Source organism: Anguilla anguilla, chromosome 11, assembly GCF_013347855.1.
Source record: "Anguilla anguilla isolate fAngAng1 chromosome 11, fAngAng1.pri, whole genome shotgun sequence".
Classification (NCBI taxonomy): domain Eukaryota; kingdom Metazoa; phylum Chordata; class Actinopteri; order Anguilliformes; family Anguillidae; genus Anguilla; species Anguilla anguilla.
Window position 1 is genome coordinate 22,234,514 of NC_049211.1, and position 12,782 is coordinate 22,247,295.

The 12,782-nt window shown below is 44.1% G+C and overlaps 1 protein-coding gene across 1 annotated transcript in view; it reads right to left on the minus strand.

The window, feature by feature from the left end:
- The window catches only part of LOC118208196 (testis-expressed protein 264-like), a 74,448-nt gene that overhangs the window by 57,755 nt on the left and 3,911 nt on the right, over positions 1–12,782 (minus strand). The window contains exon 2 of the mRNA XM_035382622.1: positions 3,028–3,249. Coding sequence (XP_035238513.1) covers positions 3,028–3,249 — 222 coding nt within the window. The remainder of the gene's footprint in view (positions 1–3,027; positions 3,250–12,782) is intronic.

Here is a 12,782-nt window from a genome sequence, read left to right on the forward strand (position 1 = left end):
CACTTGCGTGCAAACTAACACCCACTTCTCAAAGGGGAAAGGCTTGATAAGTCTGCTGGGCTAATTAACAGAACAATTCCTCCTTTTTCCTAGTGTGATGGATGGGGCTCTACACAAAAGAAAAATACCATGTAAAAAAATGCTACAATTGCCAACACATATCTGTTCTGTCACCATCACAGCAGGGAATAGTGTAAGTGAACCTTTTAATCCCAAGTCTTCATTAAGCCCACCCACACATCCTAAAAAAGTGAAGAAAAACAAAAACATGACCTCTTGTTTTTACTCGACATAGACACTGCATATATTTAGTCAAACATTTTCATTGAAAAAGAAAGCTTTTTGTCTTCAAAAACAAACTGCAATTTCCTTGTTAAGATATGGACAGGATTTAGCACTTGGTAGTCATTTTGAAAGACAAAAACTGCCTTTAACCAGCCAAAAGGTTTTACAGCTATGTAGGGTAAGGTGGGGTAATTATTTATGAACATCCTACAAATCATCTATATATCTACATTAGGGATGTTTGCAAAATGAATCTATTAGGCAAGTCAATAACTTGGAATCCAATGAACCAGTACTTCTAGTGTCAATGGTACAGATATGAACACATTTTTACATTGTCTGTTTTAGGGTAAGATTTTAAAGATTAGTTGAACATATTGAAAGTACAGGACATGCCCACTCACATTGAAAGCATATAAACTCTATTAGGCTGATATGCTTTCATCAAAATCAGAAAAAATTCAGTACATTCTATACTGTACAATGTTTCCAGCCATTCGAGTTGACAGGAAGTCACACTGCCACAGGACTTAAAGGTGAAGATCAGGGACAGGGAACATACGCTATCTTGGGGTGGTACAAGAGCAGGGAATATCAAAAGAAAACCTTTGTAAAATTGTTGTCAAACTGTAAAACCATTTTACAAAGTTAAAAATGATCCTCAATCATTTATCAGGGAGAGAAAGTGCCTATAAAAAAGCATGTGGATGTCAAAGATAACTGCAACAATTTAATTTCTATTTTTCCTTTTTGCCAGGTGCTTATTCACTGGGATTGTTGGATTTACTCAAGATGGTCTTCAGGAGCTTGTTGCATCAATACATTCAGACCGAAATGATAAACTCCATTTTATAATCACACACCAGACAGAAAACAGTTTCACAGACAGACATAAAACCACATTTCTATTATACCACAACTTGCCCATTGTCTCAACAGAAACAAAAGAAACAAGATACACAACCTTGATGCTGGGTGCGTAAAGAATTCTGTGAAGTTTAAATTATTTTCAAGGAAAGCTGGGTGAATGGCACAATGAATGACATCTACTGAAGACTCAAAAACTAAACAACAAACAACTAAATGTTTGTCAAAAAATGAAAGGTCTTTCGCAATAAGTATGTGTCCGCAGGCTCTACATTGCATTACTGACCTTCATACTTTGAAAGATGGAACATTCAACATGGCTGATGGAAAGTCTAGGGTTTCTCACCACGGCTAAAAGGATCCAGATTGAACCACTATGGCCAAGTTCACAATGCTAGTTTTACCTCTGTATCAAGCAAAATGCAAAATGCAACATATTACCTATAACTAGACATTTATGACATTCTGTGTATGGGCCTCACAGCCTGTTATTAAACCCTGAACGTGCCAGTGCCGGCTGTGGCTGGCAGCCCTGCAGGGCAGCACATAATTGAATGTTGCGTTACCTGAGGAGAGAGAGATCACAAACAAGCAACCCCCTCTTCTTAATCAGGTTCTCGCCGAATTCATGCACAAGCTACACGTGAGTAGAAATTCCTCCTCCAGCTGATGTTCATGGAGCTTAACTGGTGGACTATGGGATAAAATAGGCAGAGGCTTGACAACATCTGCTTTGGTGGAGAGTGTGTGCTTTCCTGCTACCAAATTTGCAGAGCAGGGTGCAGCACTGAGCACAAACACAAATTGGGAGTTCTAAATTTGCGAGCAATTAAGGGTAAAAAACAAATGAACAATCACATTAACTGGTCAATGTTAAACCAACCACAGCCCAAGGGCATATGTTTGCACAGCACTTGACACCATTTCAATACAATAATTTTACACTCATTTATGATGGATTTCAGCAAATAAAACATTTCTGATATGGATAGTCTTCCTGATTACATAATTATATATAGTCATTTCCCTTTTTTACAACCCTACCCAACAGCTCAGCTCAGCTCAGCTCAGCTAAGCATCAAACATTGAGACAGGAGCTGGTTTAAGTGTATCCAACTGCTTTAAAGTCAGAGGGACTTTAAAGCAGTTGGGGCGACATAGCTCAGGAGGTAAGAGCGGTTGTCCGGTTCGATCCCCGCCCTGGGCGGGCGTGTCGAAGTGTCCCTGAGCAAGACACCTAACCCCTAACTGCTCTGGTGAATGAGAGGCATCAATTGTAAAGTGCTTTGAATAAAAGCTATATAAATGCAGTTTATCATTTACCATTTAGGGACAGCAGCAAGAATATGTGCCACAGACTTCCAGCCAGAGGAGCTCACACCAAACTCTATGACAGATGGAGGACCCAGGATACAGAGTGCAGTTTTGACACCACTCTGCTGGCACTCTCTCACTTCCTAATGCTCAGACCACACCAACAACCGGACAAAAAAAACAAAACATCATGAGCCATTAAACGCACTGGACCAAACAGCACCTCCACGCAAAGCTATAGGGAAAGGGGTGATGGTTGTACTGCATGGACGGTGCATGAGTTGAGATTCTTTTGTAATCAAAGAGACCTTTTCCTGGGTTCTTTCATTTTATTAAAAGGGTGTAGGGATTTTTTTCAGCATCCAATGTATTGTCATGACGGTAAAATGAAGTTAATAACCAAGAGTGGAGCGAGTTCACATAATCAAATATACAAGAGGCATGACATCATAGTTAGTCACAGGGATACCTTAATATAATGTCCTAGTGTCCACACTTACAGAGCCAGGTTACCTGCAGTTAGTACTTGTGCTGGCCTCTGGGTAGGAGATGCTTCCTTACCTTGATGTAGCAGTCCATTCGGGGGTAGACCCTCTGCACCCCCAGGAAGACCGACAGGGGAGTCCTGTGGGGGAAGGTGGCTGTGACCACGTGCGTGACCTCCGGGAAGGAGAAGATCCGGAAGCCACGTTTCTGGTAAAGAAGCAGAAGCTCCTGGCATGGCTGCCCGTCTCCCTCGCACAGGATGCTGCCAACCGCGTAACGACACTTTTCACCCGGGACCTACACCACAGAGAGAGAGACAGCAGTGACGGCACGCTTTTCTACACCGCCTTGGTACATGCTGGTAAAATTCTATGTCACTCCAACTAAGCCCTGAGGATTGTCAGCAAAATTGACAAGTGAAACAAAATTTACAACCGTGGAAGAATATGGTTCTGATGCTGAAAATGAGTGTTTCTTACATAATTGTATGTAATCTTCAGAATATTTCTGGTGTTTAAAGGTTCAGTGAAATTGAAGTATTTTACCCAAGTCTACATGACATACATGTAGCATACAGGAAGGGAGACAGACAGTAGGTACTAGGACACTAGTGAAGGACACTACCATGCAGCACCATGTAACTGTAACAAAGAGCGAGGTGATGCAGCAGAGATTTTCCAGGGAACAAGACCTTCTCATTAAACACTGTCATACGATCACCTCCTACCCCTCCCACGCTCGGTCACTTCCAGCAGAAACTCTTTGTCACTTTTTCTCACATATTACTGTGCCAGTCCACCTGAAAATTACTATCTTCATTTCATGTTTGTATCATTGCTCAAGTCTCCCCCAACTGCCTCGCCTACCGAGTCTTTCCTCTGCCTGACACCTACACAGTGACAGCTCTTGTTGAGCCTTATTCAAAAGTCCACGCTCTGTCTCTAACTGTGCAGATTTTACACAATAAAAAGGTCCAAGTCCCATCTCCTTACGGCTGCACTGCGCTTCATTCGAAAGCCTTGAGGAAAATAAATCATTGCTGTGTGATTCTTTTTCCCCCAGCCTTCCTGTCAGAGGAGCAGTCGCTGGGGCATGAGCTGACACTACGTTAGCGACGCGACGCCAGACAACCTGCGGCTGATGCGAGGCGCTACTGCCCACCTACATCTCTTAACCTGGCTCTGCAGAGGGGGAGTAAAGTGACAGCGTTCAATTTGACTCAATCAAACCAATAAAACACAGCTTCAAAAACCATTTTGTGCTGCAAGGTCATTAAATAAGAAGGAAATGCATTAAACGAAGATCAAGATATATTCATTATTTCCATTTTCACTATGCTACATTCACTATTTTTTTAGTCATAACTTCTATTGGCAAGGCAAAAACACTTTAACGTTTGTGTTTAAACTCCCTCACTTTATTATGTTTTATCAATGCTGCATAACCGTGCCTGATTAGATGCACTGTGGCCTGTCATTTCCCAGAATTCAAAAGGAAAGGAGTCTCAGGGATTAGCCCTTGACTGGATGACATAATTCATCATGCCCAATGTCCCAGATGTCCAGCCGCAGTTGACGGAGTGGCATCTCTAAAACCCTCAGCCGCTCAACTCTCCCACACTAGAAGTGGACAACACCAATGCGAAAGGAAGGCTAAAGTTGGAACTGCTGCGGTTGCAGCTGCTCATGCTACACACCAAAGACTCCCATCTTCAGAGGCTGCAGCTCATTACAGAAGTTCCAGCTCTAATTAGCTATGCGTTTGGTGCTCCTGCAATTGTGGATTGTGTGCTTTGTAAGGTGACACGTTACCCTGGCAGCTCTTTCCAGCACAACTCAAAACAGCCCTTGAGGCACCTGCAGCAATTAGGAGTGAATAACGCAGCCTTTCCATGTTGCACGTATTTACTTGCATCAAAGGATCCACCATGCAGGAAACTTTGCTCAGGGGAAAAAAAGCAAAAAAAGCCAAGGAAACTCACAAAAGAGCTGCTTCCATATTATATTGACCGCAAAAACTGATGAATCACAAAGAATGATACTGACTAGGCCCTAATTAAGTGGCCAAACAATCAAAATAATAATTAAATAATAAACTGCCTGAGAGGCAATATTTCAAGAGAGCCTTGATCTGTCTGGGTGATAATTGGTGCACTGGCTGCTGGGAAGTTTCTCCAAATCTGACAGCGCCCTCAGAAAATGGCTCTATACTGAATACAGAAACAAATGCGCACACGCACACACAGCCTTAGCAAAGCAGTCTATAGACACCGACTTCTAAAAATAATTACAACATGGCTATTGAGGTATTTCAACAAGGCCTACAACGCATCTACTGTTTTAAAAGATTGATAAGTGAGCTACTTATTTCATAAAGGTGGCTCTTTATTCTAGGAATTCAGACCCATGGGAATTCTGAGGTGGCTTCTTCCGAGCGTTAAGCCACTCCATCTCAGCCTGCCTCCTGAAAGCCTGTTCCCCAGGGCCTGTGAGAAAAAGGCCATCCCCAAAGGTAATTCTGCAAATGGAACAACAAGGGTTCTTTTTCTGATGGCTGGCGATAAGCAGGCCAGGCTAGCTGGCTCTGGTGATTCTTCATTACCAAATAAGTAACAAAGACTCATTGGCTTCTTATTCTTTTCTCCACGTCCCTATAGCTTTCCCAAAGGTTTAGACTTCTGGGAATAGGATTGCTCTCAAAACTGCCCCTGCGTCTCATCACTCATTGCTAATTGCTAATACACAGGTTTGTAGGGGCACTGCTGAAGTGTAATGCTACCTACTCGGGGACTACCAATGCAAAGCAGCCTATAGGCTGATTTGGGTACAATGCATCACATGACTGTCATGAATGTTTTAAATTGATTACAGATTACTGATAAATAAATAAATAAATAAATAATGTTCACCCGTGTCCGCGTGCGTGTCCTCTGGGTACTCCAGTTTCCTCCCACAGTCCAAAGACACGCAGGCAAGCTAATTGGAGACTCTAAATTTCCCATAGGCTTAAGTGTGTGAGTGAACGGTGTGTGTGCCCTGCAATAGATTGGCGACCAGAAAAAAAGTAAAATGTAAAGGTCTGAACCCCAAAAAACATGAAGGGAAAACAAAAGAAAAAAACAAGAAAAAAGAGAGAGAGCAACACTATGGTGTGGGTGAGTATCTACGTAATGAGGTACAAGTCTCAAAAGCTGGGAATAATGAAGCAACCCTGGAGACAGCCGACCATCTGATTTGACAAAGGGCATCAGTGGTTGGTGTTTCCAAGTGCTTTTAAAATTAATGCTTGAATATATTCCCACTCTTTACGAAAAAAAAAAAAAATTAATAAGTATTTGAATTGGAAACAGACCTTTTAAATGCAGTAAATGCTCGGTATGTTCAACCAAGCACTTTTACTTGGAAAAACTCTCAAATAAAAAAAAGTCAAGACACTTTCAACTTTTTTGCACAGCCTTGTACTTCTGGCTATATGAGGCTATGTTAAATTCAATTATACTTGTCTAAAATGTAGTGATGCCATAAATAATTCAGAGCTTACAAAATCTCTTTTCTGTAAACCAGTCAGCATGGCTTCTGGATGAAAAAATTCTCTGTCCACTCAGAAATTGAGCATAATATTTCAATTTCTCACAATATTTTTTCATAAAACAAAATCGACACATGTGCACATACGTATCACATTTAGGACAGCTTTGTTTTGCATGCAACAGTTTCCATGTAGTGCTCAATCCTCAATGATATGGAAGATCAACCCATTATCTCAAACAACAAGGCTAGCCTCACTGGTCAAACAAATACACTGGCCCAAATTCTCCCTGTAATGCAATATAATCCCACTAATTTCAGGAATAAATATGATTTCTGATGAATCTCATTGTTAAGAGATTAAATGACATCACTATGCAAAACAGAATGCAATAAAGCATACGTTTCTGCACTTCAAAATATAGGCTACAGTGTGTATGGATTCATATGGGGAGAGACAGCTATGGATCGTTTAAAGGGTCGGCTGTTCAGAGCAATGCCAGAGCACGCGAGATCAATTAGCAGCCCGGGGTGTGGCATCCGTGGACACTAATGAGGGACAGCTGAGACGGGCAAGCACAAGGGTTAAAGGTCCCTTCAGACCTCACTAACCAGGAGCACTGCAATCTGGTTCCCTCTCACAGCTCCTGTCAATATGCAACGGAGGCAAATAAAGACTTTTCCGGCTGCTGCTGTCATTGTTGAAGCCACAAACTTTGGGAAGCGAGAGAAGCCATCAGCTGTACATAATTATCGCTGATATTGCATAGGCTTCCATTACATGATTCAACACAGACGCCATCAACAAATGGCATAATTCACCTCGGCAGCAGCAGATGTCTATCCACCTGGGACTGGTCCACAAAGCCCTAAAATCCAGAGGCTTCATTTGCATGAGTTTCATCCCTCATGTTGAAGTCCCTATAGAGCAGATACCCTGCCTCTCTGAATGACACTATGGCCACAGTCTGCACTAGTGTGTCCCAGATAATGCCTTATTAATTGTAATAGTACTACAACGACTACTACTACTACTAATAATAATACAAGGGTATTGCAATAAGAGGATACACAACTCAGCATATCAAACCACTTCCATTTAACATTTATTGATGAAAACTGGCATTTCAGAAAGTTTAAAATCTATTCAGTGCTCCTGAAGTTTAAAATGTTAAATGTTAACGGTAAAGAAAACCCACTGACAGCAGCACAGATCATTGCGATCAATGGAGAAGGTGTGCGGGCGACGGCTCCCGTTAGCTGCTCCTGCTCGACGCCGCTGCGACGCTTCCTCTTTTGAGCAGCGACCACGCAGCCTGGCAGCTATGACAGCCGGGAAGCTGCGAGAAGATGCAAAAATAAAAAGAAAAGAAAAGTTCCACTTGACGGGAGGGAATTCGCAATGACGACTCCGAGCGTCAAAATAAAGGCTGTTTTTCAGGCCCTGCTATCCGGCTATTTGCGGGAGCCTGAGGAGACGGAACCCTGCCGGGCTGAACAGCGCGCGGAGCTCGCATCGCGCCGGGGAGCATTGTGTCTCAATAAGAGCGTGATACGCTGCACTTATCTGCAGCCAGCCGCCTCCACAAAGAGCAGACAACACGAGCCCAGCACCTTTAACACAGCTCCCAGAAACTGATGAAATCTGGGCCAACTCCCCCTGAGGTGTACGCCAGGCTCTCCCGATCTCTCCCCCTCTCTCCCAGTCTGCCTCCCAGCTCCCATTGGGAGGTCATTACAGCTACATTTCACTGCATCATTACCGATAAGCTAGGGGAAATGACTGCATTGCAAATGCACTGTAGCAAATACCTGTGGCTTATACAGTCACTAGTAACAGTATTTCTAATTGTAAACTAAAGACACTACTAGTTCAGGTGTTTAGAGGCTTGGTTTAGTGTCTGGGTTATGCCAAGGCTTCGCTTACAGATGAGTATGCCTGACAGTTGTAAACCTTCAAAGAAGACGAATACATTTAAATTCCCCAATGCGATAATGATAACCCAACATAGTCTACCCAGGAGACTAGTTTAAAGAAATCCCTCAACAGCTCTCTTTCTCTCTCCGTCACTCTCTCTCTAGTGGATGGTATATGAGGATACAGTGCGGTTAAGAAGTGAGTTTGTCACCAGTCCCCGTCGCTCCGTGCATCACTTCCGCCACGGCTGTGGGGCACCACTTGGGTCTCCCACTCTGAGCGGGGTAATCAAAGAGACCCCCTCCCACCCAACCCCCCCCTCGCGGACACATCACAGAGCGCAGGGACACCGAAACCCGCCGCTCTCAGAGGACCCCCTGGGGGCCCCCCGCGGGACAGAAAAACTACCGTCGCCCACCCGCCCACCCCCCCCTCGCACGCCAAGAGGCCATTCATCAGCGGCGCGCGGCCCAAGCTCTTAATGAAGGCTCGTTTCCCAGCATGCACCTGTGATTGATGACCGGTGTCACGGTCCCGCTTTGTCTGGCGCCCCACGGCCCCCCGCGGCCCTTCGGTGGGGGCTGTGGGTGAGGAGGGTGCGGGAGCGCTTAATGAAGGCCAGGCGCTACGCTGGGGGACATCTCCGCAGACAGCACGCTGGATTAATGATCGCTGGACGCACCTGCGCGAGCTATCCACACGGACTTTGTTAGGAGCCCCGTTCCTACCTCCACAATCTACACGTGCTTAATTAAGACCTGATACCTGTAAAGGCAATCCGCATGTGTTTAATTAACGACGGATACCGGTTCTGGAAATCCGCGTTCGCTTAATGATGTTCAGGCGCGCCCGTCAACATCATCCACGTGTGCTTCATCAAAGTCTGACATACAAGATGGGCTTAAAGATACCTTTAGACAATCTTATGCGCTGAAGTAAGATCTGTACAGACAACATCTATTTGCTTACTGAAGACTCCATATTTGCACAGATAATCTACCTGTGTTAATGTCAGATCAGTTGAAGAACCAGACAATCCACCTATTTTTAATTAAGATGTCGATCCATGGCCTACGTATCTACATTTGTTTAATGAAGGTGCGCTTCATTACGCTGAACAGGGGAAGAGGAGCCCCAGTCCTTGTGCCACAAGGCCGAGGGGCACAACAGAAAAAGAACGGTTTTGCACACGGCACATTTTCAGCGTTGGTTCGCCTCGCCACTTTACACAATCTTGTTTTATTTCTCTCTTCCGCGGAGCTCTCTCTCTTTCTCTCAAGTGTATTTGTAAACCCTAAAAGAGATCACTACGGAATGAAGAAATGGCGACTCGCAGACCTCCTGGGAATTGAGTTCAAAACAGCTTTGAACGCTGGCCTATTTATTTATCGTTTCGCATCCATCCACTTTAAGAAGTGACTCGGTCCTCACGGCAACTGCTCTTTTCATGTCTCTGCCATCGACAGACAGCCGGCTGGCGCAAAATGCTAATAAATTGGACTCGGAGCGCCACTTGGAATTCAGATTTGCAATTCCCGTTGATGAATCGCGGCATCCAGACGTCCTGGGAGTGAGGGAAAGGTTTTACCCAGAGAAATGCACACCTTTGCTAGCAGCCAGCACCGGTTCATAGTTTCAAAGGTTTTGCAGCTATGCAGACAGGAGATTAAGGCACAAGCTTGGGGAATGGAAGGAACCAGACAGGTCACATGCATCTGTAAGGCTCTCTCATACCAAAGTTCACCACCTCTGATTTACCATCACAACCTGCCTGGTGTGAGCGTTCGGGGGTACGGGAGAATCACTCTGACCAGGTATCTATGGTAACCATAAGGAGGTGCTCCGTCCCGGATCCGCCTGCTGGAGAGCTCGACTGAAGGGCAGGGGCCGTGTACGAGAGCCAGAATTAGGACACTGCACACATCGCAGTGAAATCCCTCATCCTCTGGGGGTTCCTTCTCTCTAATTTTCAGAGGATTCATTCACCAGGGCCTGCACTCTCTTTGCACTTCCATCCCTGGTGGCCCCCACACACTATCTGCTGGGGTTCCTGCCCTTCCCAATGACATTGGAACCCCTTGATCTGGACAGTAATGAGCTGAAAGATTTACACCAATTACTGTTGGTGAACTGGATTAGGACTCAGCCATCGCTGTAGGAATGTCAATGAGGCCCCTTGCTAATGGGAAGCCAGAGAAAAGACTCAAAGGGTTCAAAGGGGGTTTGAAGAAAGCAGTGGAAGCCAATCAACAAAAGCAAGTTTCGCCATAACTGCGGCGTTAACGGGGTTGTTGCGATAATGGCCGATCTCGCTTTCAAAAGATGAGCGACAATGTTACGAAATGAGCACAGTAATTTCAGGAAAGAGGATGAAAGGATAGGTTAATATGGAAATTTGAGTAAATCGTTAAAGTATATATCACATAAATCTTAATATTAGGCAATTACACGAATAGCCCATGACATTTGCTGTCCACAATCTTAAAGACCAATCAGCACACTCCCACTCACATTCCGCTGCATATATTTGCATAATGCTCACTAAAAACTAAGAATGAAATTCATTGAAACCACATTCAAATTATGAACAATGGGCAAGTCTATAATGTGACATTAGAGGAAAGCCCTTCAAAAACACCTTTAAAACTGTTAGAAACTTAAGAACTGTTTATAGTCTACTAAAGGATAAGATTCATTAGTTGTGGATGATAGATGTTCTGAATTCATACTATCTTAGACTATCTGCTCTTAGACTGTAGTTTCAATACTGAAATAATACCATGGAAATGTTAACCAACTGAACAACTGAATAAGAATTTCCATTGAGTACAGCAGGGCTGTCCAACCCTACTCCTGGAGATCTACCACCCTGCATGTTTTCATTTCAACTCTAATTTGGCACACCTGTTGCTACTAATTAGCAGCTCAGTGAGGTCCTTAGCTGTTGGATGAGGCATGCTTTGTTATGGTTGGAGTGAAAACAGGACAGCAGATCTCCAGGAACAGCCCTGGGCATACACAGCCACATCTCTGCCGTGCTGATGGACTTACAATAAGGAATGTGCTGCAGTCCTGTGGGTCCATGGCTGGGAAATTTACGGGCATTCTGGAACAGACTCTCCAGGAATACCAGAGAGAGAGAGCTGAGCTGTGCAGTGAGGAACTGCTGGCACTGACGCGCTCTGCTGCAGACATGCAGAGACAATAGGACTGCTGCTACCTCTTAAGCCTGTCAAGCTCTCATCTAAACAGCAACAGCAGAGCTGCTGCTCTCTCTTCTCTTCATGAAAGGGTCAAGTTCACTTTAAGAGGTGCTTGGCCGTAATCGATTTAAAAGCACGTCTCATTACTACAGAGACTCAGGAATTAAGCTTTGCTAGTTGCTAACACTTTAGTTGAACTATATGCCACAGAACCTACGTACATTACCGTTATAAACATGACATAACACCAGCCATTAGCAGGCATGACAGCAGATCACAGCTCATAACAAATGTCTTGAAAGATTCATAATTTATGCAGCGGTCAATTTTTTATTGTGTCAAAACTCAGTTCCATATATAATGACAGTCGTATTACATTGACCATGCAATATGCAGTCATAACAGGTAGTGAGAAGTCTTGACTCAAGCCTATGGCAGTGTCATGTAGGCTTGATGGAGGAACTGTTCAAACAGCGATACTGAAAATCTGTGTTGAAATACAGAACCGGGCTGTCGTTGGCAGGAATTCTGGCTCGGGAAGAACGTGGGAGTGCCCACAGGGAGAGAGACACGATCTGCGAGATTCCCTGCGGGTCAAGTGCGTCTACAGCCCTTCTGCGGGAGTGCAACTACAAAGGCGCGCGACCACCGGGGACCTGCGGAGTGCCAGTGTTTGCAAAGGTTAGCCGCTGACCATCGATCAGCTTCAAAGAGATTCCCAGCACTGTGGGAAATGTATGCTGTGCTAATATTTAAAGACCGTCCCGTGTAACATCACCTGTGGTTTTCTAATGGGGTCCCTGGCATTACCAGATGTCTGCTGCTATTGAAGGTGGCCCTAGGTGGCTGTAATGCTATGTCCGTGTACTGCTTCACTCAGACCCTTTCTAAAACACAGCTAAATGCGCTTCTCTTTAATCTTCAACGGACTGTCTAAACTAACCCATATGCATTTTTGCACCATTCTTTACTGTTTTTGCTATTCTTTTATAGTTTCCATGTCTGGCTTTAATGTTGTCTTATTTGAATATTTCACAAAAGAAAGCATCACTGCATACAAAAAAGAAAACTATGAATTGGGGGAATTAGCAATACATTTTTAATAATCCACACAGCATAACACTTAAGAAAATGAGGGTAAACAATGTGCTTAAAGGTACAACAGGCAGAGATCCAGATCAA